Consider the following 25,832-nt stretch of genomic DNA (forward strand, 5'->3'; position numbering starts at 1 on the left):
TTTAAGAAGCTATTTTTATGGTTTATGTAATTACTGGCAATATCTAATTTTTTCTTTCTTACTTCTTACAATCAGTCCCTCCAAGTCCACCTACCAGACCAGAGGTCTATTCTGTGTCTGCCAGTGCCATGGCCATTCGCTGGGAGGAACCATATCATGATGGTGGAAGCAAAATCACTGGATACTGGATTGAAAAGAAAGAGCGTAATACCATTCTTTGGGTGAAAGAAAACAATGTGCCATGCTTTGAGTGCAACTACAAAGTCACAGGACTAGTGGAAGGTCTAGAATATCAATTCAGAGTATATGCCCTTAATGCTGCTGGTGTTAGCAAAGCTAGTGAAGCCTCCAGACCAGTAATGGCTCAAAACCCAGTTGGTAAGTGTAACTTTGAGGGTATGTTTGTTCTTTATTATGTCAATAACTGAATTAGATTTTTCATTTTATATTGTTCTCTACCAGATCCGCCAGGAAGACCAGAGGTAACAGATGTCACAAGGTCTACAGTGTCATTAAGCTGGTCTCCACCACTTTATGATGGCGGTAGCAAAATTACTGGGTACATTATAGAACGCAAACCATATAATGAAGCTGGAGATGGACGCTGGCTAAAATGCAACTATACCATTGTCTCAGAAAACTACTTTACTGTGACAGCTCTTAGTGAAGGAGAAGAATATGAATTCCGTGTATTAGCCAAGAACGCAGCTGGTGTAATCAGCAGAGGATCTGAATCTACTGGTGCTGTCACCTGCAGAGATGAATATTGTAAGAACCGTTCTCCGGGATGATTCAAAATATTTTATAGCTTGCAATTTTAATATTATTATGATAATGTTTTAATCTCTTTACAATAGCACCACCAAAGGCTGAGCTGGATGCCAGATTGCAAGGAGAAATTGTGACCATAAGGGCTGGATCTGATCTTGTTCTTGATGCAGCTATTGGTGGGAAACCAGAACCAAAGGTCTTCTGGTCCAAAGGTGACAAAGAATTGGACTTGTGTGAAAAGATCTCCCTACAATACACCAGCAAACGGGCCATTGCTGTTATCAAGTATTGTGACAGAAGTGATAGTGGAAAATACACACTAACCGTTAAAAATGCCAGTGGAACAAAGCAAGTTTCAGTCCTTGTCAAAGTGCTTGGTATGTATTTTTTAGATAATGGTTTGCTATAAACATTCGTTGGAATTCACACTTGTAATTACAAAGAGCGAGAGAGAAGCTTTTCATTAACTACTATAACTACCCTTTTGTTCACCCCTACTCTCAGATTCACCTGGTCCATGTGCAGGCAAAATCACTATCAGCAGAGTAACAGAAGAGAAATGCACTCTGGCCTGGAATGTTCCACATGAAGATGGAGGTGCAGAAATCACCCACTACATTGTGGAAAGACGTGAAACCAGCAGGCTCAACTGGGTTGTTGTTGAGGCTGAATGCCAAACATTATCATGCGTGGTGACAAGACTTATTAAAAATAATGAATACATCTTCCGGGTCAGAGCTGTCAATAAGTACGGGCCAGGTGTTCCACTTGAAACGGAAGCCATAGTTGCTAGAAACTCTTTTAGTAAGTGTTTTCATCTTTTAGCTCTAACATTTCTGGAGTTTTCTTTGTATGTGAAATATTTGAAAAAAATCTAACATTTTTCCCTATGTTTGAACACGAACAGCTATTCCATCACAACCTGGTGCACCTGAAGCAGTGGGTATTGGCAAGGAACACATCATTATTCAGTGGCAGCAACCAGAATCGGATGGTGGCAGTGAAATTAGCAACTATCTTGTAGACAAACGTGAAAAGAAAAGTCTGCGCTGGACACGAGTCAACAGAGATTACACTGTTTATGATACTAGACTGAAAGTTACAGGTCTAATGGAACATAGTGAATATCAGTTCCGTGTCACTGCAGTAAATGCTGCTGGAAACAGTGAGCCTAGTGATGCTTCTCAATCTATCCTGTGCAAGGAGCCATCATGTAAGTAGTCTAGTTCAAATGTGATTTAATATTTAAGTAAACATACTGTCTCATAATTAAGTACAATGAATAGGTGAATTCTTTATGATCTCTATCATCACAATGAATTTAAAATAAAAGTGATTATAGTTAATTGCAGATAAATATCTAATCACTAATTGTTTAGCATTTTGTTACTAAATAAGGTCTTTTAAACTGTACGATGATCACTGCAATAGTGTGAAATGTGTGTTCTTCTACTCCCAAGACACGCCTGCACCTCCTTCAGCTCCAAGAGTTGTGGATACTACTAGGCACAGCATAAGCTTGGCCTGGATAAAGCCCATGTATGATGGTGGTGCTGACCTTTTAGGCTATGTTCTTGAAATGAAAGAAGAAGGCACCGAACAGTGGTACAGACCACACACTACCGCCACCCTAAGAAATGCTGAATTCACAGTGACTGCTCTTAAAACAAGCCAGAAATACCGTTTCAGAGTTGCTGCCACAAACGTGAATGGTATGAGTGACTTCAGTGAATCATCAGCTGAAATTGAACCTGTGGAAAGAATAGGTAATTTTAAAAATCCAAGTTGTTATGGAATTTTTATATTTTTCTTTAAAACTATTCAAAGATGAACTCATTTTGTATTTCTCTGCTCTCCCCATCAGAAATACCAGACCTTGAACTTGCTGATGATCTAAAGAAGACCGTAACTGTCAGAGCTGGTGGTTCTTTGCGTCTAATGGTTTCTGTATCTGGCAGACCACCTCCAGTAATTACATGGAGCAAAGAGGGTATTGACCTTGCCAATCGTGGTATTATAGACACTACAGAGAGCTACACTCTGCTTATTGTAGATAAAGTTAATCGGTATGATGCTGGTAAATATGTTGTTGAGGCTGAAAATCAATCAGGCAAGAAATCAGCAACAGTCGTTGTCAAAGTTTATGGTGAGTATCATTGCTATTACATATTGATACTGCAATGTACTTATATATGTTTTACAGATAGAAGGGAAAAGGTGTTTACTGACAGGAGTTTGCAATTTAAGTAGAACCCAGCAAATAATGAAAAAAGACCATGTTGGATGACAGTGGGGTGGGGGGGAAGGGAGAGGGGGAGATACAGTAGAAATCAGAGGGAAATATGTTTCTAAAGGATGAGTTCATCTATCGAGTCCAAATTCTGATGTCTTTATTTAGGCAAAATGCAGTAATTACCCAAATCAGGAAAAGCCCAAATAGGAAATAATCTATTTTGATTTTTCATTTAGATACACCTGGCCCATCTGCCGCAGTGAGAGTTAAGGAGGTGTCAAAAGATTCTGTGACAATTGCTTGGGAAGTTCCTATAATTGATGGCGGTGCACCAGTCAACAATTATATAATTGAGAAACGTGAGGCGGCCATGAGGGCATACAAGACAGTAACTACCACATGCAGCAAAACATTTTATAGAATTACTGGACTTATAGAAGGAGCTATGTACTATTTCAGAGTGCTGCCAGAAAATATTTATGGTATTGGTGAACCTTGTGAAACATCTGATGCAGTACTGGTGTCAGAGGTTCCTATGGTGCCTCAGAAACTGGAGGTAGTTGACATCACTAAATCAACTGTATGCCTTGCGTGGGAGAAACCACAGCATGACGGTGGCAGCCGACTGACTGGCTATGTTATTGAGGCCAGCAAACCTGAAACAGAAAAGTGGATGAAGGTTGTGACAGTGAAGCCTACAGTCTATGAGCATACAATCATCTCACTAAATGAAGGTGAACAATATTTGTTCCGAATCAGAGCACAAAATCAGAAGGGTGTATCAGAACCAAGAGAGATTGTCACAGCAGTAACTGTACAAGACCGAAAAGGTAGGTATAACAGTTAAAACGGCAGGTAAAAAACTACTCCAAGTTTGTGATATCTTATTTATAAGATGAATATTAAAAAGTTTTGTTTTGTTTTTATAACAGTGTTACCCACCATTGACCTTACTGGAATAACTCAAAAGACAGTTCATGTGCCAGCTGGCAGACCTATAGAATTAGCTATTCCAATTGGTGGCCGACCAACTCCCTCTGTATCGTGGTTCTTTGCTGGTTCTAAGCTAAGAGAGTCAGAACGCACCAAGATTGAAACTGATGCCAAAGTAGCTAAATTAAGTATACGTGAGACCACAATACATGACACTGGGGAGTACACACTTGAACTGAAGAACACGACTGGAACAGCTGTTGACACTATCAAAGTTATCATTCTTGGTAAGGTTATATTACTAAGATATGATTGTCCACAATCCTTTCTTCATAATGAAATCTGTCAAAATGGCAACCCAACTTCTTTTTTTAAACAGGAACTTATGTCCTATTTAATTTTCCCTAGACAAACCTGGACCACCAACTGGACCTATCAGAATTGATGATATTGATTCAACTTCTGTTACCATTTCCTGGAAACAACCTGAGCTGGATGGTGGAGCTGCACTGAGTGGCTATGTTGTGGAACAGCGTGATGCACACCGTCCTGGATGGCTACCAGTTTCCGAATCTGTAACAAGGACAATGTTTAAATTCACTAGACTCGTTGAAGGTTCTGAATATGTGTTCCGTGTGGCTGCTACCAACCGGTTTGGAATTGGATCCTACCTTCAGTCTGAAATTGTAGAATGCAAGAGTAGAATCAGTAAGTCTACATTTTCTCCAACTCTCCACATTTAAAAATGGAGAACAGTTTATATGGGCCTATTTATTAATCCAACAGGGCTAGAGCCTCTGCAATAAATATTATTTCCTTTGCCCAGACAACATACTATACTCTCATATTTTTTAGTCTTGTTATACCTGTGGAGAAAAATGCCAGCCCTAAAACTAATACTAATGCAGATGCTCTGCTACAACTTTGGAGATCTAGGTTTTACTCTTAGTTCTGGCACTGGGTGAGCTTAGGAAAACCACTTCACCTCTTTCAGCATCAGTTTTCTCCGTTCTCCTGGTTTGTGGTCTGGTGATGAAAAGCATTACAGAGGCTAGGTATTATTATGTATTTGTCCCCAGAGAGCTGTATTTGTAAATGCATCCTCATATTTTACTTCTTAATTCTGTATATTCTTGTTACAGGTCTTCCTGGTCCTCCTGACACTCTGCAAGTGTTTGATATTTCTCGTGAAGGCATGACACTTACTTGGCATCCACCAGAAGATGATGGTGGCTCACAGATCTCTGGTTATATTGTGGAACGCAAAGAAGTCAGAGCAGATAGATGGGTCCGTGTAAATAAAATTCCAGTGACTATGACACGTTATCGCTCTACTGGACTGATTGAAGGATTGGAATATGAACACCGAATCACAGCTATCAACGCCAGAGGCACTGGCAAACCAAGCCGGCCTTCCAAACCTGCTGTTGCTATGGATCCAATTGGTAAATAATTCCCTGCATGCATAAAAGAGTATTTGAGGCAGAGAGGAATGTCAGTAATAAGACCTACCTTTATGTTTAAACATCTAAATTTTTGCATATGGATAGCTGAATGTACTGCAGCAGGTATTTTAATTAAATTACTATACATATGTGTTTTAATATATTTAAAAATCTCCGTTATTCATTAGCTTTCCTTTGTAAATATCACCATCATTAAATACTTATCAAATGGTACAAATTAACATTTTGTTTTGCCTTTTAAATATTCAAAGTAAATGTAGAACTGTCCTAAAATATATTTGCCTGCAATTTGGTCTCCTATTCCAGCTCCCCCAGGTAAACCTCAGAACCCAAGAGTTACTGATACTACAAGAACATCAGTGTCCCTAGCCTGGAGTCCACCAGAAGACGAAGGAGGTTCCAAAGTCACTGGCTACTTGATTGAAATGCAAAAGGTTGATCAGTTTGAATGGACCAAATGTAATACCACTCCAACCAAGATACATGAATATACCCTGACACATCTACCACAAGGCGCAGAGTATAGATTCCGTGTGATGGCCTGTAATGCTGGTGGGCCTGGTGAACCTGCTGATGTGCCAGGAACAGTCAAAGTTACCGAAATGCTTGGTAAGCTGTTTAAGGTCTTCATTCTTCCTGAAAGGGTTTTTAGCAATCATTTTGCATAAAACAGCCATAACAGAATAATCTGTAAAACAGATATAATGTAATATGTTGGATTTGTTTTTAGAATATCCTGATTGTGAACTTGAAAAATACCAGGAAGGTGTGTTCGTGAGACAAGGTGGAGTTATCAGGCTTACAGTACCAATTAAGGGTAAGCCCATACCCATATGCAAATGGACCAAAGAAGGCTATGACATCAGCAAGAGAGCAATGATAGCAACTTCTGAGACACATACTGAACTTGTGATCAAAGATGCAGAAAGAGAAGATTCTGGTACCTATGATTTGGTTCTTGAAAACAAATGTGCAAAGAAAGCTGTTTATATTCAGGTCAAAGTGATTGGCATTCCAAATCCACCTGAAGGGCCACTTGAGTATGATGACATACAGACTCGCTCTGTCAGAGTAAGCTGGAGACCTCCTACTGATGATGGTGGTGCAGATATCATTGGTTACATCATTGAGAGGCGAGAAGTACCTAAGGCTGCCTGGTACACTGTTGATTCCAGAGTGAAGGGAACTTCATTAGTTGTGAAAGGGCTCAAAGAAAATGTGGAGTATCACTTCCGTGTTTCTGCTGAAAACCGGTTTGGTATCAGCAAGTCCTTAAAATCTGAAGAACCAGTTATACCAAAGACACCTCTGAGTGAGTAGATTTTTGTCAAGTAAAATTCACGTTTTAATTATCATGTCTTATATTTGTAAAATACAGTTGCACATATACACACAATCTCTAAAAATACATGGTTATTATGTTACTTTAACAGATCCTCCAGAGCCTCCAAGCAATCCACCAGAAGTACAGGATGTCACAAAGAGCTCTGTTAGCTTATTCTGGTCCAGACCTAAAGACGATGGAGGTTCTCGTGTCACTGGCTACTATGTTGAACGTAAAGAGACATCTACAGAGAAATGGGTCAGGCATAACAAGACTCAAATCACAACTACAATGTTCACAGTCACAGGACTTGTTCCAGATGCTGAATATCAATTCCGCATCATTGCCCAAAATGACATCGGTGAGAGTGACCCAAGCCCTGCTTCTGAACCAGTGGTGTGCAAAGATCCATTTGGTAAGAAACTATTTGAATTAGTTGACATTTTGGAGAACAATTTAGTGAAGTTCTGAGAAAAGTGGCATTTAACTTTTCTAAATATTCTACAATTTATAGACAAACCAAGTCAACCTGGAGAAATTGAGATCACTTCTATATCTAAGGACAGCATTACATTAGAATGGGAACGGCCTGAATGTGATGGCGGGAAAGAAATCCTGGGATACTGGATTGAATATCGCCAATCTGGAGAGAGTACATGGAAAAAGTGCAATAAAGAACGTATCAAAGACAGACAATTCACAGTGGGAGGTTTATTGGAGGCTACAGAATATGAATTCAGGGTTTTTGCAGAAAATGAGACTGGAGTCAGTAGACCCCGAAGAACAGCTATGACAGTAAAGACTAAACTAACATGTAAGTTTAAATGCACTTTCCTAGTTTCTGGGATTGTGTGACAGCTTATGTGGTATTTTATGTCCTGGTAAACTGTGGTGTTGTGCTCATAAACATTATATATTGGCTCTATGGTCTTAAAGAACAAGACAGCAAATTTAAATATAAAATGATGATAGGTATAAACAAAGGATAAATACAGATAAAGCAATAGTTGAGGAATATTTAATAATGATCTTATCTTTAAACATTCAATATTACAGCTGGAGAAGCCCCAGGCATAAGACAAGCAATGAAAGATGTGACAACTAAACTAGGTGAAGCAGCTCAGCTGACATGCCAGATTGTTGGAAGACCCCTTCCTGATATTAAATGGTATCGTTTTGGCAAAGAACTGGTACAAAGCCGAAAGTACAAAATGTCCTCTGACGGACGCAACCATACACTGACTGTAGTAACAGAAGAACAAGAAGATGAAGGTGTCTACACTTGCCTGGCTACCAATGAGGTTGGAGAGATTGAAACAAGTGGCAAGCTGCTCTTGCAGGCTCCTCCTCAGTTCCATCCTGGCTTCCCATTGAAAGAGAAATATTATGCAGGTGTGGGTGGCACCCTTCGCCTCCATATTGTGTACATTGGTCGCCCAGTACCTGCAATCACTTGGTTCCATGACAAAAAACCTTTGAGAGACTCAGAAAATGTTACTATTGAGAACACAGAGCATTATACTCACCTTGTCATTAAGAACGTCCAGCATAAGACCCATGCTGGAAAGTACAAAGTGCAACTAAGCAACATATTTGGAACAGTTGACACAGTGCTTAATGTTGAAATACAAGGTATTTAATGTATTTCCAATACTTCTGTAGAACAATATTCTCTAAAACATTTACAGCCAGATAATGAAAATACTGTTTTTCTTTTATAGATAAACCAGATAAACCGACAGGGCCAATTGTTGTGGAAGCCCTGTTGAAAAATTCTGTTGTTATCAGCTGGAAGCCACCTCAGGATGACGGAGGTGCTTTGATAACAAACTATGTGGTAGAGAAACGTGAAGCCAAGGAAGGCACAGAGTGGCAATTAGTATCTTCAAGCATTTCAGGCATGACGTGCAGAGTTGTTAACCTAACTGAAAATGCAGGTTATTACTTCCGTGTGTCTGCTCAGAATACATATGGCATTAGTGAAGCACTGGAGGTTTCATCAGTTGTTGTTATCAAAAGTCCATTTGGTAAGTGTGCACCAAAATGCATGTTTACTTATACCTGCAAATTACAAAGCTAACTTCATATAATGTTTTGCTTCTTTTTGTTCTTTACAGAAAAACCAGGGCAACCTAGTCAACCAGTAGTAACTGCTGTTACAAAGGACTCTTGTGTTGTGTCCTGGAAACCACCAGCTAGTGATGGAGGTGCTAAGATCAGAAATTACTACCTCGAGAAACGTGAAAAGAAACAAAACAAATGGATTGCAGTAACAACAGAAGAAATTCATGAAACAGTCTATTCTGTGAAAAGTCTTGTTGAAGGTCTTGAATATGAATTCCGTGTAAAATGTGAAAATCTAGGTGGTGAAAGTGAATGGAGTGAAATATCACAACCAATCATTCCAAAATCTGATGTCCCAGTTCAAGCACCACATTTCAAGGAAGAACTAAGAAACCTGAATGTGAAATTTAGAGCCACTGCAACATTTGTTTGCAAAGTCATTGGTCATCCTAAGCCTATTGTGAAATGGTTTAAACAGGGTAAAGAGATCTTGCCAGATGGTGAAAAGATTAAGATACAAGAATTTAAAGGTGGATATCACCAACTGGTCATTACAAATGCAACAGATGATGATGCCACTGTGTACCAAGTTCGAGCTACCAATCAGGGAGGATCTGTGTCTGGCACTGCCTCTTTGGATGTAGAAGGTAAATCAAACATTTTGATGCATTAGTCAAATTATTTAATTTTTCAAAGTTTAGAATATTCCTGCTGTATTTTACTGAAGATACTGTTTGTACTGATGGGATGTTTCTTTGTTTCTGTTACAGTTCCTGCTAAGATTCACTTGCCCAAAAATCTTGAAGGTATGGGAGCTGTTCATGCTCTCCGAGGTGAAGTGGTCAGCATCAAAATTCCATTCAGTGGCAAGCCAGATCCAGTGATTACATGGCAGAAAGGACAAGATCTCATAGATAACAATGGACATTACCAAGTTATTGTTACACGATCATTCACCTCCCTAGTTTTTCCAAATGGTGTGGACAGAAAAGATGCAGGTTTCTATATTGTTTGTGCTAAAAATAGATTTGGCATTGATCAGAAAACGGTTGAATTAGATGTCGCTGATGTACCTGATCCACCAAGAGGTCTGAAAGTGAGTGACATTTCAAGGGACTCAGTCAACTTGATCTGGACGGCTCCAGCAACTGATGGTGGAAGCAGAGTCACAAACTACATCATTGAGAAACGTGCTACTACAGCAGAGAGATGGATTCGTGTTGCACAAGCTCGTGATACCCGATACACTGTTGTAAACCTATTCGGCAAGACAAGCTACCAGTTCCGTGTAATTGCAGAAAATAAATTTGGGCAGAGTCAGCCTTCAGAACCTACAGAACCAATTATAACAAAGGAAGATAAGACAAGAATGCTGAACTATGATGAAGAAGTTGATGAGACCAGAGAAGTCACCACAGTTAAAGCATCACACTCTTCTACAAAGGAACTCTATGACAAATACATGATTGCTGAAGAGCTTGGGCGTGGACATTTTGGAATTGTCCACCGCTGTGTTGAGACAGTTTCCAAGAAGACCTTCCTGGCCAAGTTTGTTAAAGTAAAGGGCGCTGACCAAGTTTTAGTAAAGAAAGAAATTTCCATTCTAAACATTGCTAGACATAGAAATATTTTGTATCTTCATGAATCCTTTGAAAGCCTAGAAGAACTAGTCATGATCTTTGAGTTTATATCCGGAGTTGACATCTTTGAAAGAATTAGTACAGCCTCATTTGAACTGAGTGAAAGAGAAATAGTAAACTATGTACGCCAGGTCTGTGGAGCACTTGAATTCTTACACAGTCATAACATTGGACATTTTGATATCAGGCCAGATAATATAATTTACTTCACAAGAAGAAGCTCCATAATTAAAATTATTGAGTTTGGTCAGGCTAGACAGCTGAAGCCTGGTGACAATTTTAGACTCCAGTTCACTTCTCCAGAATATTATGGACCTGAAGTACATCAACATGATGTGGTCAGCACAGCCACTGACATGTGGTCACTTGGTGCCCTAGTATATATACTTCTAAGTGGCATTAATCCTTTTATTGCTGAAACAAACCAACAGTCTATTGAAAATATCATCAGTGCTGAATACAACTTTGATGATGAAGCATTCAAAGATATAAGCACTGAGGCCATGGACTTTGTTGATCGTCTATTAGTAAAAGAAAGGAGGGGTCGTATGACTGCTGCAGAAGCACTTAATCATCCCTGGCTGAAACAGAGGACAGAAAAGATCAGCACTAAAGTCATCAAGACATTAAGACACAGGCGATACTACCAGACCCTGGTGAAGAAAGAATGGAATATGGTTGTGTCAGTAGCTCGCATTTCCTGTGGTGGTGCAGTTAGATCTCAGAAAGGAGTTACTGTAGCCAAAGTAAAAGTTGCATCAATTGACATTGGCCCCATTTCTGGGCAGATAATGCATGCTGTTGTAGAAGAAGGAGGGCATGCTAAATACACATGTAAGATTGAAAACTATGATCAGTCCACACAAGTGACTTGGTACTTTGGTACCAGGCATCTGGAGAACAATGGGAAGTATGAAATCAGCTACCAGGAAGGACTGGCAACCATGTATGTCAAAGACATTACTAAAGCAGATGATGGTACCTATAGGTGCAAGGTAGTAAATGACTATGGTGAAGATAGTTCCTACGCAGAACTATTTGTTAAAGGTGTGAGAGAAGTTTCTGAGTATTACAGATGTAGAACTGTTAAGAAAGTGAAACGCCGAGTGGATACTATGAGACTTCTAGAGAGGCCACCAGAATTTACTCTGCCTCTGTATAACTATACTGCCTATGTTGGTGAAAATGTCAGATTTGGAGTAACTATAACTGTCCACCCAGAACCTCGAGTAACATGGTTCAAATCAGGTCAGAAAATCAAACCAGGGGATGATGATAGGAAGTATACTTTTGAATCTGATAAAGGACTTTATCAGCTTACCATCCACAATCTTACTGAGGATGACGATGCTGAATATAGTGTTTTGGCACGCAACAAATATGGTGAAGACAGTTGCAAAGCTAAACTGACTGTAATTCCACACCCACCTCCAACAGACACTACATTAAGACCAATGTTCAAAAGGCTATTAGCAAATGCAGAGTGCCAAGAAGGCCAGAGTGTGTGCTTTGAAATAAGGGTATCTGGTGTGCCAAAACCAAAATTAAAATGGGAGAAAGATGGTCAGCCTCTGTCCTGTGGTCCCAACATTGAAGTTGTTCATGAAGGCTTGGACTATTATGCTTTGCACATCAGAGATACTTTGCCAGAAGACAGTGGTTATTATAGAGTTACAGCTACAAACAGTGCTGGATCTTCAAGTTGTCAGGCTTATCTGAAAGTAGAACGCTTGACGTATGTCAAGCATGAATATAAAACAGAAGAAGAACGAGAAAAGCATGTACAAAAACAAATTGACAAGACGCTAAGAATGGCAGAAATCCTTTCTGGGACTGAAACTGTTCCATTAACACAAGCCGCACAGGAAGCTCTGAGGGAAGCTGCCATCTTGTATAAGCCAGCAGTGAGTACTAAGACTGTCAAAGGTGAATATGAAATTCATAAGGAAGAAATAAAAGAAGAAAAGAGACTTCGTATGCCATATCAAATACCAGAGCCTCGCAGGCATGTACACACTGCTCTTGAGGAAGACCAGACTATTAAACAGTTTGTGCCTATGTCAGATATGAAGTGGTACAAGAAGCTGCGAGACCAGTATGAAATGCCAGGAAAACTGGATAGAATTGTTCAAAAACGTCCAAAGCGCATTCGCCTTTCTAGATGGGAACAGTTCTATGTTATGCCACTTCCACGGATTTCTGATCAGTATAAGCCTAAATGGCGCATACCCAAGCTGTCACAAGATGACCTTGAAACTGTGAGACCAGCACGCCGCCGAACCCCGTCTCCTGTTTATGAGCTTTATTACAGACCAAGAAGACGATCACTCAGTGACTTGTCAGATGAGGAATTACTCCTACCTACTGATGACTATTTAGCCATGAAGAGACTTGAAGAAGAAAGACTACGTCTTGAAGAAGAACTTGAGTTAGGATTTTCTGCTTCACCACCAAGCAGAAGTCCTCCACGTTTTGAACTGTCTGCCCTTCGTTATTCTTCAACAGGGGAACAGGTCAGTACAGAGGAAGCCAGAAAAAGAGAACTGAGGTACTCAACCTATCACATCCCAACAAAAGCTGAAACTGGAACAAGTTATGCAGAACTTCGTCAACGCCATGACAGGGCTGTCTATAGGCCACCAAAACAAAGACAGAGAATAATGGATGAAAGAGAGGATGAAGAATTGCTTCGTCCAGTTGTTACAAGTCAGCGACTCTCTCAATACAAGAGTGAGCTTGAACGTATGGCCCAGGAGGAAGAGATCAGAGTAAGAAGACAGAGAGAAATAACTGAGATTACATCAGAAGAAGAAGAAGAAGAAATAAAAATGGTGGAACATGTTCCGAGGGAATTTTCTCCCCCATCAAGGCTATTAAGGAGGAGAAGATCTCTTTCTCCAACTTACATTGAATTAATGCGCCCAGTATCTGAATTAATTCAGCCCCGTTCACGGCCTGCAGAAGAAACTGAAAGGAGATCCCCTACACCAGAGAGAACTCGGCCACGCTCACCCAGCCCAGTGACTAGTGAAAGGTCACTTTCTCGATTTGAAAGGATGGCCAGGTTTGATATCTTCTCCAGGTATGACTCCATGAAAGCTGCTTTAAAAACTCAGAAAACAATGGAAAGGAAATATGAAGTTCTAACTCAGCAGCCTTTCACATTGGACCATGCCCCTCGCATCACTCTGAGAATGCGCTCTCATCGGGTGCCATGCAATCATAATACCAGGTTCATTCTGAACGTTCAGTCAAAACCAACAGCAGAAGTGAAATGGTACCATAATGGTATTGAAATCCAAGAGAGCAGTAAGATACATTTTACTAATACCAGTGGTGTGTTAACTTTGGAAATTCTTGACTGCCATATAGATGACAGTGGAACATATCGTGTAGTATGCACAAACTACAAAGGAGAATGTTCTGATTATGCAACATTAGATGTTACGGGAGGAGATTATACTACCTACTCTTCCCAGCGCAGAGATGAGGAAGTACCAAGACCCATTCTTCCTGATTTGACAAAGACAGAGGCTTATGCTGTTTCCTCATTTAAGAAAATGTCTGCAACAGAAGCTAGTTCATCAGTAAGAGAGGTCAAATCAGAAATAACAGCGACAAGAGAATCACTCTCATCTTATGCACACTATGCTTCTGCTGAAAAGAAAGTCACTGCAACTGAAGAAAAATCAGTGGAAGAAAGGGCTTCACACAAGAAGTTTAAGACCACTCTTCCAGCAACTATATTAACAAAACCACGGTCAATAACTGTCTTTGAAGGGGAGACTGCAAGATTTTCTTGTGACGTTGATGGTGAACCAACACCAACAGTAACGTGGTTACGTGCAGGTCAAGCCATTGTTTCTTCCAGGCGATTCCAAGTCACACGAACACAATACAAATCTACTTTTGAAATTTCTTCTGTCCAGACATCAGATGAAGGAAGTTACAATTTGGTGGTAGAAAACTCTGAAGGAAGACAGGAAGCACACTTCACTTTGACTGTACAAAGAACAAAGGTTCCTGAAAAAGCAATTATATCACCCCCAAAAGTCAAATCTCCTGAGCCTCGAGTGAAGTCTCCAGAGGCAGTTAAGTCACCTAAGCGTGTAAAATCCCCTGAACCACCTACTGCTCACTCAAAAGCTAAATCAGCAGCAGAAGGTAGGACATCTCCAACAGAGAAAGTGAAGTTACCAATTGCTGCTCCTCCCAAGATAACTCAGCAGCTGAAAGTGGAAGCTTGTGGAAATAAAGTAAAGTTGTCCTGTGCAGCAGAAAGCAGTATTTTAAGTGTCAAAGAAGTATGCTGGTATAAAGATGGCAAAAAACTGAAAGAAGACAGCCATTTCATGTTTCATTATTCAGCAGATGGCACCTATGAACTCAAAATCCATAACCTTACTGAGTCTGATCAAGGTGAATATACCTGTGAAATCATTGGGGAAAGTGGTGTATCTAAAACTAACTTCCAGTTTGTTGGCCAAGTTTTTAAAAGTATCCATTCCCAAATCTCAAGCATGACTGAAAAATCTAAATCAGTTGAGAAAGAGGCTGAAGCACTTAGAATTTCTACCCAAAGGAAATCAGCAGTTACAATTCAAGAAAAAGCAGTGGTCCAAGAAGAAATTGTTAAAAAGTCAGTAATTTCTGAAGAAGCCAAAAGATCACATGCAGAAATTAAAGCTTCTTCCACTAAGATGGCTGTGTCTGAAGGTCAGAAAGTTACTGTGAAAGCTAACATTGATGGTGCATCTGAAGTGAAATGGGTGCTGAATGGAATAGAGCTGCCTAACTCAGAAGATTACAGGTATGGTGTGTCTGGAAGTGATCACACACTAACCATCAAAAAAGCTAGTCATAAAAATGAAGGAATACTTACCTGTGAAGGTAAAACTGACCAAGGCATTGTCAGGTGCCAGTTTGATATCACCTTTTCTACTGAACGCTCAAATGCACCAGCCTTCATCACACAGCCCAAATCTCAAAATATTAATGAAGGACAAGATGTATTGCTGACTTGCGAAATCTCTGGGGATCCAGCCCCTGAAATTGAATGGTTTAAGAATAACCAGCCAGTAAGTAATTGCTTACGTATTAACATTAAAAATTGCATTCAAAATTCTTGTTTAAATTGATCATAATCCAAACCCCTTTTTTCCCTGCAGATTGCTATTTCATCCAAAATCAATGTAAGTCGCTCCAATACTATATATTCTCTTAATATTCTAAACGCTGCAGTGAGTGACAGCGGAAAATACACAGTCAAAGCTAAAAATTACCATGGACAGTGCTCTGCTACGGCATCCCTGACCATACTCCGTAAGTTTGTGGTTTAATTATTGTTGTTTTGACTGTTTTGCTGCCTGGTAGAATCAGGTGCAAAATATGTAGCGTGATGTTGACGTATGTTTTAACTTGTTTCTATTTTTGTCATACAACATACAATATAATTTATATTTTACAAATAAAATAGCATAAGCGTTCCTTCATGACACCCATTTAAGAGTGTTCAGTTTCCTGCCTGATGAGCATCAGTAGCCAGCAACGAACATTCTTAACTGGGATAAGCTTGCCATTAACCCCTGGGTGCTAGTGAACACTGCTTCAGTGAACATCAAAATAGTTCATTTTTTTTTAAAAGGTGTTACTCTGACATTTCAAATGTATCGAATTACTAGTACTTTAATTAAACTCTTTTGCTGGCAGTTCAAGAATATTGTGATTCCTGGCGTCAAGGGGTTGTATTTTTGCTGTTGATGTATGTTTTTGCTTATGTTAAAGAAAAAGCAGGTGTGATATTTACTACTTGTTAGATGACTACAGAACAATTCACTTAACCAGAATAAGTAAGTCAACCAAAGAAATTATAAACCAGTTTTTAAAAGTCCCTGAAAATATTTCAAAATTTCTACTGCTATGAGCTAGGTGAATGCATAATCTCTCGCTCTATGATTCTAATGATAAATCTGACAGTAAATGCTACGTGATAGTCTGTCTTAAAACTGGCAAATCAGAGCTGCAGCTAGAGCCTGCAGGAAAAGCAAGGCATTACTTTTGCTCTTTTTAGGTGCGTCATAAGTGGCATTTTTGGGATAATCTGAAATGGACTCAAAAACCAAATCAAAATACTGCTTGAAAAATATTGTACTTCTCTAAAAAGCAGCAGAATTATATGCCTGGCTGCAGCTTAATTTTCCTTTCTTTATACTTGTTATAGACTAATAAAACGTCTGTTTCCTGCTTCATTGTTTGCTATATACATTATTATTGGTGATTTAATGTTGAATCAAGTAATTGGAAACATTTTTAAGATCCATTGAAATTTTCCTTTAAACAGGAAGCAAACTCTTTTCTCCCTTTTATAAAGTCAACATAGGATCACATTACTTCACCATTTAATGAGATGTCATAGCTTTTTCCTTCTGTGTTTGCTATGCTCCACAGCTCTAATTGAAGAACCTCCAAAAGAGGTAGTATTGAGGACAAGTGGTGATGCAAGCATGCAAGAAAGTTTCTCTTCTCAGTCATTTCAAATGTCTGCTTCTAAACAAGAGGCTTCATTCAGCAGTAGCAGCATGAAAGAAATGAAATTTGCAAGCATGTCTGCCCAAAGCATGTCCTCTTCCATGAAAGAATCCTTTGTAGAGATGAGCTCCACCAGTATTGTGGGGAAATCTAGTCTGACACAAGTGGAGAGTTCAACTAGTAGCATGATTAAATCCAGTTTGAGAGGTGAGCAATAAAATTACTGGCAGAGCTAGACTATCAAATACCCTGGAGTAGTACTAGAAAACCTCTGCTGCAGGGAGATAGTTGTTAATGAAAATAACTAACTTGGAACTTATTTCTGTAAAGGAGTACCACCCAAAATTGAAGCTCTTCCACCTGATATCAGCATTGATGAAGGAAAGGTTCTCACAGTATCTTGTGCTTTTTCGGGTGAACCTGCTCCTGAAGTAACATGGTACTGCAAAGGAAAAAAAATTACTAATCAGGAACAGCAAGGCAGATTCCATATTGAAACTAATGAAGACCTAACCACCCTTATCATCATGGATGTCCAGAAGAATGATGGCGGGCTTTACACACTGAATTTAGGAAATGAATTCGGTAGTGACTCTGCCACTGTGAATATTAATATTCGATCAATTTAGAAGGCTTGATCTGCATTATTTACACTTGACTTTTTGCAAGTGTCATATAGACTGGAATATCTGATCTGTAAATATGAAAAAAATATTTTTGTACCTACCTGAATGAGACAAAGTTCAAAGATATACATTATGACTTATAGTTATTTGACCTATGAATTTTAAACATTTTTCCAAGACATGTACATACTGTATATAGCCGAAGTTAACGGTTATGAAGTTTTGTACCATTTATTTTGTGACTTTTAAAATGTAATTTTTGGAACTAACAGTTGATAGGAGAAAGTTTCTAAGGAAACGAATACCCTACTCAACATTTAACTAATTTTTGTGCCTCAACCCAGTGTTGATGTCTAAGAATTCCTCAACAGGTAGAGAGGCTCCCTGTTGAAGACTACATACACCTAAGAAATGATGTTGTGCATTGTACCTGATACAAGCACAAATACATATGTTGAATCAGAAGTGTAAGGCATTGGTGATGTTTACATCTACCCTCCTGTAAGCAGCACTTTAATGTTTTACATTGACTCTGATTGTCACAGTAATTTTTATTTCCGGATTGACATACGAGCAAAGTGCAAGCGGCCAGTACTTTGTTCACTCACCGAGTACTGCTGATGGCATATTGACTACCTGAATAGCTTTCAAGAAGTAACATCACCTGGCCATTCCCACATTCAACAAAGTTGTTTGGGTACTCAAGTGCAACAGCAGTACTGACTCTCGGAGGTTCCCAGGGTGCAGTGATGGTGCATTTGTGTGGTAGCATTAGAACTATATTATAGTATTGTAACTTCTGGGCAACTAAGCAATGAACCACAGTTTTGAAAAACTGTTGCTAACACCACAATAATGCCCTTATTTTCAGTTCAATTTAGTTCTCTTAGTAAAGTAGTCAGTTTTGTTGTTAGCTGTATTTGTTGAACCTCCTTGAGATAGTATTGTTCATTTGAAATAAAGCATGCTACCTGCACTTTACAATGTGTGATTCCTTGTCATTTGGTCTTCGTATTAGATTTTTTTCCCCAACACTTCAATTTAAATCCCAGAAATAGATTTACAGGAGAGGAAACAATTCTGATTCTTCTCTCTTTCTGGCGCAGACTCCACCTTTCCTTCTTTACTAATACTCGTCTCGTCCCAAAAACAGCAAAGGAATTTGGGAAGATCGGTGGGGGCGAGAGTGCAAGGGCATAGATTCCAAGGACCATTGTGATCACACAGGCCACAGAACCTCCCCAAAATAGAGCATATATTTTACAATATAGCCAATCTTGCTTTAAAATTCGCCAGCGATGTACTATCCATCATGACTGTTGATAAAGTCCACTCACTGGTAGCCAGGTACACTTTGTTTCCAGACTGAATATGTTGAGCTTCATGTTATATCGTTCTCTGCTATAGAATAGTGCTCTTCAATCTATTTTTAGCTCCTGCAAGTGCTCATTTAGGTCACCCTTTTCGTTGTTAACCTAAATAGATTAAATTCATTAGTGTTGCAACCACTGCTGGACTAAAGTTTCCTGAGCTGGTGGCTACAATTCAAGAGGAACATTGATTAAGAGATAAACCAGAAATAATAGAAACCATGCCTTACAGGCATATATAAGGCACTCAACAACTGCTCTTCTTTTAGTTCAGATGCCCATTTTGCTCTCTCTGTAGGGGGCACTCATGTTCATCTATTATGCTACCCAAAATCTGTTCCAGTCAGAGTCCCACACATGCTATATGTATTACCAGCATGGTTTGGTCTTCCCCATATGCCTTTAAACACACCTTGTATGGTCACCAGCTGCAAGATAAAACTCCAGTGGTGGTGTTGCAGAGCCACAGCAAACTGTTGATACAGTCACTGAGCTTAGCTCTGAAAGAACTCAGTTTAAGGGATTTACTACAGTACTCAGCTGTTTGCGCTTTCTTGGAGCACAAACCCAGTTGCTTCTGTCCTCAAAGTGAAAGGAAGGCATGCACAGCCTCCCCTTAGAAAAACTAGGTTCTATTATAAACCAAAAAAAATACATTGAGGTATTTTAAGCAGTCAAATATTTAAAAAAAAAAAAAACCATTGGCACTGGTCTTTGAGATGTGGCGTTTATATCCATTTGTGTCATGGCTCTTGGAAAGTTTTGCTCTAGCTGCTACCCGCAGCTGACCCTGCCAACCCAACTGTCCCTCAGTTCCTTCTCAGCAGCTACACGCTGACAGGAGGGTGCGTTTGTGAATCGATATGAGCAAAGACCAACAGTGCAGAACTCTTTTACTTCTTTGTGTGCATGCTCATATCTAGTCGACTCACAAGCCAAACCCAGGCAAGGGCGGCGGGTGTGTGTGTGGTGCGGGTCAGAGGCAAGGCGTGGCTGATGTAAAAAGGGATGTACAGGGGCCAAAATGCCTCCCATGTGCAGTTGCAACAACACCCGTGTGTGTCAATGCCACCTAAACTGGGCAACATGTGGTAGTGCTCAGCATTGTTTTATATCTAGCCCATTCATTTGTCCTTTCAAAGACTAGAAACATGGCCACATTAAGGCATGCCAGCTAGCTCATGTAAGGTGTGACAAACACAATCTCCCCACCCTTCTGCCTCTCTCAGGCCTGCCACAATGTTGTGCCACTGTGACATAAGCCAGTTGTGGAGCAGGCCAAGGGCCCATAAGCTCAGACCAGGTGGGATAACAAGAACGTGTGCGCAGGCATGTCCTGACACATGGTTTCTGAGCATGAAGACAAGCTGCCATCTTTGCCAGTGGAGCAACTACAAGCTTACAGATGTTGGTGTAATGCCACAGAAGACTGTGCTCACGGCCATCTCTATTACCCATGCAGCTGCGTAAGGCCCCACAAAATTTGGAAAACTGAATGACCCCAAATTTTGTGATGACTGAGGCAGCTGCATGCGCCATCCATGGCAGCCAGGCCCATCCCTGGCTGCCCCACTCCCCTTCCCCATGGGCTAGGCCCAGCCATGGCTCACCTGCTGGTTCTCTTTCTGACAGACATGGAATCTGCCACTTCACTGTGGCTGCTTTCTGTGTCTCGTCAAGCCCACCGCATGCACTGCTCACCATCCCTGCACTGGGGTCCCCCCCACAAAAAAAAAAGAAAAAAAACCCACCAGCTCATGCCCCTGTGGTCCCAGTGTGTGTGCATGTGTGCCCCCAACTCGCCCATCCCCTTTGTGGCGCTGTCTGCCCCCCCCCCCCCCGGCCATGCCGGGTGGCTGAGTGTGCAGGCACTCAGTTTGCCTTCCAGTAAGCAGAGCCACACATTCACTCTCAGCCCCTGCTTGTGTCGCTGCCACACAAAGAACCGCACTAAGGCTGTCTCCCATTACATGGCAGTTGAAAGCCCGATCTGAGGCACACAACTCAACTATGGGTATTGGCTCGTACACCTATTTATTATGATCCCCACTGTTACTGAATCACACCCAGAGCCTACTGCTAGCTTTAAAAAAAAAACCCACAGCATCTTAGGGGTGGAAGGGCCCTCAGGAGGTCATTGAGTCCAGCCCCACCCCAAGCAGGCTCAACCCTATTTAAATCATCCCAGCCAGGACTTTGTCATGCCAGGACTTAAACCCTAGGGATAGTTGTAGAAGCCTCGGGCTGGCTGGGAGTTCATTAAGGCCAGCCCCCCCCCCCCCCCCCCTCCACCCCCGGCCTCCCAAAAAAAAAGCAGCCTCAATCCTAACTAAAGCAGCCCAGCCAGGACTTTGTCAAGCCAGCACTTAAAAACCTACAAGGTGGAGCTTCCACCCCCATTCTATGTAATGCATTCTGGTGCTTCACCACCCTCCTGGTGAACTAGTTTTTATTACTAGCCACCCTACACCTCTGCCACGGTAACTTGAGCCTCTTGTTCTTTGTTCTCCCACCTGTCACCACTGACAGCAGCCTCTTCACAGACCCCCCGCCCCTCCCCTTCTCTCATGAAAAACTAAGGAAGCCCAAATCTCTCCTCCTCCTGGGTCATGTGTCCCAGCCCCCTAGTCATCATTTTCCTTGCTCTTTGCAGAACCTGCTCCAGTGCAGCCACAGCCTTTCTGTACTGGAGGCTGCACAGAGGGGAATAATAACTCTAGCAGTATTGGAAATGATCCTCCTACCCCCCTCCCCCCATGCTGTTAGTCTTCTTGACAACAAGGCCACACTGGTGACATGTATCCAGTCTGTCATCCCCTGCAATCCCCAGCTCCTTTTCTGCTGCACTGCTACTTAGCCAGTTGCTCCCCAGCCTGTAACAATGCTTCGGATTCTTCATTCCACGTGCAGCATTCTGCACTTGTCCTTGCTGAGAGTTAATGTTGCAGCTCGGGGAGAGGGCAGCATCCACTTGACTTTGTACTGCCTGATTTGCACTCTCATTATTGCTATGCTCCATTTTCTCTAATGGCAGAAGACATAATGAGCAACCTTCAAATTTCTGAAGAGTTATTTAAATATTTAAAAAAACCCTTGTATTTAGTGATTTTAATATAAAATAAAGTTAAAAATGGAATAAAACTTGGTTCTATTGACACACAATGCTGGACCACTGCTTTCAGAAGCATAAGAAGGGAGATTGCTTTGGTACATAAGACGTATGTTTAAATTATCTTAACTGTAAGGCTAGTCTCTGCTTCTCTAGCCTGCAAGTCTGATGAAGTCCACTCTTCTCAAATATAGAACTTAAACTGATCCCCACAATCCTCACTCACTCGGCAAGAAACACAACTCATGAGCAACACTTTCTTCAACTTCTTTTTAATGTATTAAAATACCCTTTAATTTCATACAGGCCATCCTCTAAGATTTTAAACCTGTGCAGTTCTCCTACTGTAACTTGCAGAAAGGCGACATGACGTTTACCAATGTCTCACAGGAAGAGGTAAGCAAAGTGCTAAATGGTTCAGGCAGCACATATCAAAGGGTGATCCTTCCCCTCTAGAAAGTACTGCTGAGCATGGGGGTTACGAGGAGATCAAAGATTCAAGTAGGCCTGAAGTAGGCAGAAGTCACATCAAAGAAACAGAAACAGACTAGAATAAACCCAAGGAGAGTTTTTAAAACACATTTGGAAATAAGATCAGGCCTCTCTTCTTACTTGAAGCCTGGTTGTTGGAATCTAAGATTAATCAGCCATGGAAATTGATGGTGGTCAGTATCTCAGAGAAGAAGAAGTTCAGCTCCTTCCAAAACCACACCTCAGATAAAACAGTAATGTGGCTGAAGCTATTCAGAACATCTTACAGTTTAGGCCACATCTACACTTGCCCCCTCCTTTCCGAAGGGGCATGGTAATGAGCAAGTTGGGACACTGCTAATGAGGCACTGCCATGAATACGCAGTGCCTCATTAGCATAACTGTGGCCGCACACAATTCGAAAAACGCTACTTTTGAATCGTGGGCCGCCTCCATAGACGGAGGCCTATCAAAAGGACACCCCCCACCCCCCCGACTTCGAAGATCCTTTCTTACTTAAGCCAAATAGGAATAAGGGGCTTTCAAAGTCCAGGGGGTCCTTTCGAAACGCCCCCATCTACACAGCAGTTTTGAAGCATGTACGGCCACCCTTATGCTAATGAGGTGCTGCGTATTCATGGCAGCACCTCATTAGCATATCCTGAAGTGCCACATTACCATAGCCCCTCCAAAAGGATGTGCTAGTGTGGCCATAACCCAAGAGTTCTAGCTTTGGGAGCAAAGTAAAAATACGTCAGGAAGAACGAAAGCCAAAAAGAAATGATACAAATGTAGCTATTTATTTAGTCTTTACAGTGTTTAGGAGTAAAAAGTTAGTATAACAGCAAGGGAAATTCTCATTTCATTCCTGTAAGTGTAATGAAAATCAAAATAAGATGCCAATGCTAAAGGGTACATGCTTTTGTTTAACAAATTTCTAGGGACAAGTACACTGTAACCTTACCACAGACAGTTACTCTAGTTAGAAATCTCAGCAGACAGCCTAATGATAGAGGGTATACAGATATTAAACGAATGATTTTCCTGCAATATAGTCACTGCTCTCTGTAATTTTAACTCCAAGACAGTTTGCACTTCAAATTTCATTTTTAGATCTAGAATGTGGACATGTATTAATCAGTGGAATCAAAAAAAAAAATACAACTCTAGAAAGGGGATCCAATATTAAGCATAAGAATGCAGTAGATCTGCATGAATGTTTAGAAAAACGCTGCATTTGAAGTTCATTACACTAGCTCCCATCAACGTGATAGATTGCAGTGCATCTGTGGTAACAAATGGATTATTGAGTAACTTCGTTCTTATTTTTACTACTCGATTTTACAATTCACAAGAGTGTGGAGGTGTAAGAGCACATATTACCGCCAAAATTCTCAGGAAAAAAATTTATCTAATCATTCAATTGGTAACTTAAGCACAAATTAAGGATCTAATCCTGCAAACGCTTATGCCCACATATACCTTTATACATGTGGGTAGTTATGTTCAATGAGTTGCACCTAACCTTTTACAGCGTGAGAGCCTAGGTACGTAATTAATCATATTTGTGAAAATTTAAACAGAAAAAAAAAAAAAAAAAAAAAATCAAGGAAATTAAAAGGAGAGCTTCCATTTGAATGTTAATTCATATTCTTGTGCCTACACAAGTAGAAGATATTAATAACATGTATCTGTTAAAGATTAGTTAGACAATACAGATTATCAATTTAAAAGAAGGTGAAAAAATCTGATGTGTGGTCAAATGCAAAAAAAAAAAAACTGTATATTTATTAACCTGCTGTGTAAATTAAAACTGGCTACTTTTTGTTTTTTAAAAAAAAAAAAAAAAAAAGTACTCTTCTGGCTAAGATTTATAGACCACGTTTATCTCAACTTGATCCATAGTCTATGTAGACTGAAGGATGCCTACTATTATCTCAACATGAATACACAAAACAAGAGTTTATAATACAAGTACTAACAACCTTATATGAGAAAGAGAATGTAGCAGGCATTGCTATCGTATACTATATTATTGATTCAGCAGTCAGAGGGCCAGAGTCTGATCTAACTTACAGCTACTGCACATTTACACAGCCGTAACACACAGATCAAATTCTAGCTCTAGATTTATGTCACTGTGAACTGATATACAGGAGTCATAATAAACAGAAGTCTCCTTTGGTATAAATACCCCATAAATAAAGTATGTAGAGATACAAATATTTATACCTTACAACAGCAGCTTAAGGGTCTATTTGAGAAGCAAATCCTAAAATATAGTTGGCTAAAAGTTTGTCTCTGTTGAAGTGAGCAGATCAAATCTAAACAGTTCTGCAAAAGCTATTTAGTGATACTATACAACTCAGCAAAGAACCTGTGTACATCTTGAAGCTGTAGACCTTTAGTAATCAAAGCAAGTTGAATTTTTAATGCAAAAAATAAATAAATAAAATACCCAATGTTTGGTACAAATGCTTCATAGTCATATAAATTAATTTTTATACATTTGTTTAGAAAAATACACCAGATATTTCTACTATCAGATGGCTAAATATGAGGACCAGATCATTTATATCCTTGTGGTTTTAAAGGAGGTGATGTTAAAATTACCATCAAGCTGCTATAGTAACTCACTAGGAACTCAATCCATCAGTTCTTGCAAAAGCATATTTGCTACATGAGAACAGAGAGTGCACAAGTACTGCAAGATCAGGTCCTAATTTTGCACAAATAACCAGCTAGTCCATAGCACAAGTTACAGACCACCTCCTCCTCCCAACCCCAAATCTGAAACTGTCTTCAAAATTTAAAATCTGCAGGTTTATCCAATTATCAGACCACCACACTTTTTATAAAAGAGCTACCCGCTACAAATGCAAATGCGTCTCTGTTAAGCCATCATTTCTCCCCAAAAAAGCACATTCAAACTGTGGAATCATAGGAAAATACTCTTGCAAATAAACTATATAAAGATAAAATACACTTGAAAGTTAGTTTTTACATTATTATATAAAGTGCAGAAAGATCCTTCTAAAAGGGAAAGAACTACTCCCTATAACAAACAATGTAATTACAGCAGCTTTTGCATAGCATTACTTATAGAAAGTTGACTACTTCAGTTTCTTCAAGAGGAGGAGGATGGAAGAGTCTCTTCCCATTCAGATCTTTTCTTTGAAACTGATCTGTTTTCCTCAGGAATGGTTGACGGTGCCAAGTGTCCATTGAGAGCACTTCTGGAACAGTGAGCAAGTCCTATTAAGATATTGATTGGTATTTAAATTGTGCCCCAATTCA

At 40.1% G+C, this 25,832-nt stretch overlaps 2 protein-coding genes across 5 annotated transcripts in view; one reads left to right on the plus strand and one right to left on the minus strand.

Annotated features, from left to right (window-relative positions):
* The window catches only part of TTN (titin), a 330,648-nt gene extending 312,079 nt beyond the window's left edge, over positions 1–18,569 (plus strand). For all 3 annotated transcript variants that reach the window (XM_075000777.1, XM_075000778.1, XM_075000779.1), the window contains 22 exons: positions 76–378; positions 463–768; positions 858–1,148; positions 1,276–1,575; positions 1,679–1,984; positions 2,232–2,537; positions 2,636–2,917; positions 3,241–3,834; positions 3,937–4,224; positions 4,346–4,645; positions 5,080–5,382; positions 5,710–6,012; positions 6,134–6,715; positions 6,837–7,142; positions 7,242–7,541; positions 7,784–8,359; positions 8,449–8,754; positions 8,845–9,438; positions 9,562–15,509; positions 15,600–15,753; positions 16,879–17,166; positions 17,290–18,569. In XM_075000777.1, the coding sequence (XP_074856878.1) occupies positions 76–378; positions 463–768; positions 858–1,148; positions 1,276–1,575; positions 1,679–1,984; positions 2,232–2,537; positions 2,636–2,917; positions 3,241–3,834; positions 3,937–4,224; positions 4,346–4,645; positions 5,080–5,382; positions 5,710–6,012; positions 6,134–6,715; positions 6,837–7,142; positions 7,242–7,541; positions 7,784–8,359; positions 8,449–8,754; positions 8,845–9,438; positions 9,562–15,509; positions 15,600–15,753; positions 16,879–17,166; positions 17,290–17,588 (13,235 nt within the window). In that variant the 3' untranslated portion in view covers positions 17,589–18,569. The remainder of the gene's footprint in view (positions 1–75; positions 379–462; positions 769–857; positions 1,149–1,275; positions 1,576–1,678; positions 1,985–2,231; positions 2,538–2,635; positions 2,918–3,240; positions 3,835–3,936; positions 4,225–4,345; positions 4,646–5,079; positions 5,383–5,709; positions 6,013–6,133; positions 6,716–6,836; positions 7,143–7,241; positions 7,542–7,783; positions 8,360–8,448; positions 8,755–8,844; positions 9,439–9,561; positions 15,510–15,599; positions 15,754–16,878; positions 17,167–17,289) is intronic.
* Positions 18,570–24,371: 5,802 nt separating this feature from the next.
* The window catches only part of PLEKHA3 (pleckstrin homology domain containing A3), a 29,749-nt gene continuing 28,288 nt past the window's right edge, over positions 24,372–25,832 (minus strand). Inside the window, exon 8 of one of the 2 annotated variants that reach the window (XM_075000822.1) lies at positions 24,372–25,771. In XM_075000822.1, the coding sequence (XP_074856923.1) occupies positions 25,635–25,771 (137 nt within the window). In that variant the 3' untranslated portion in view covers positions 24,372–25,634. Of the gene's footprint in view, positions 25,791–25,832 lie in introns of both variants that reach the window. The other variant, XM_075000823.1, reaches the window with a different exon arrangement.

Source organism: Carettochelys insculpta, chromosome 8 (assembly GCF_033958435.1).
Source record: "Carettochelys insculpta isolate YL-2023 chromosome 8, ASM3395843v1, whole genome shotgun sequence".
Taxonomy (NCBI): Eukaryota; Metazoa; Chordata; order Testudines; family Carettochelyidae; genus Carettochelys; species Carettochelys insculpta.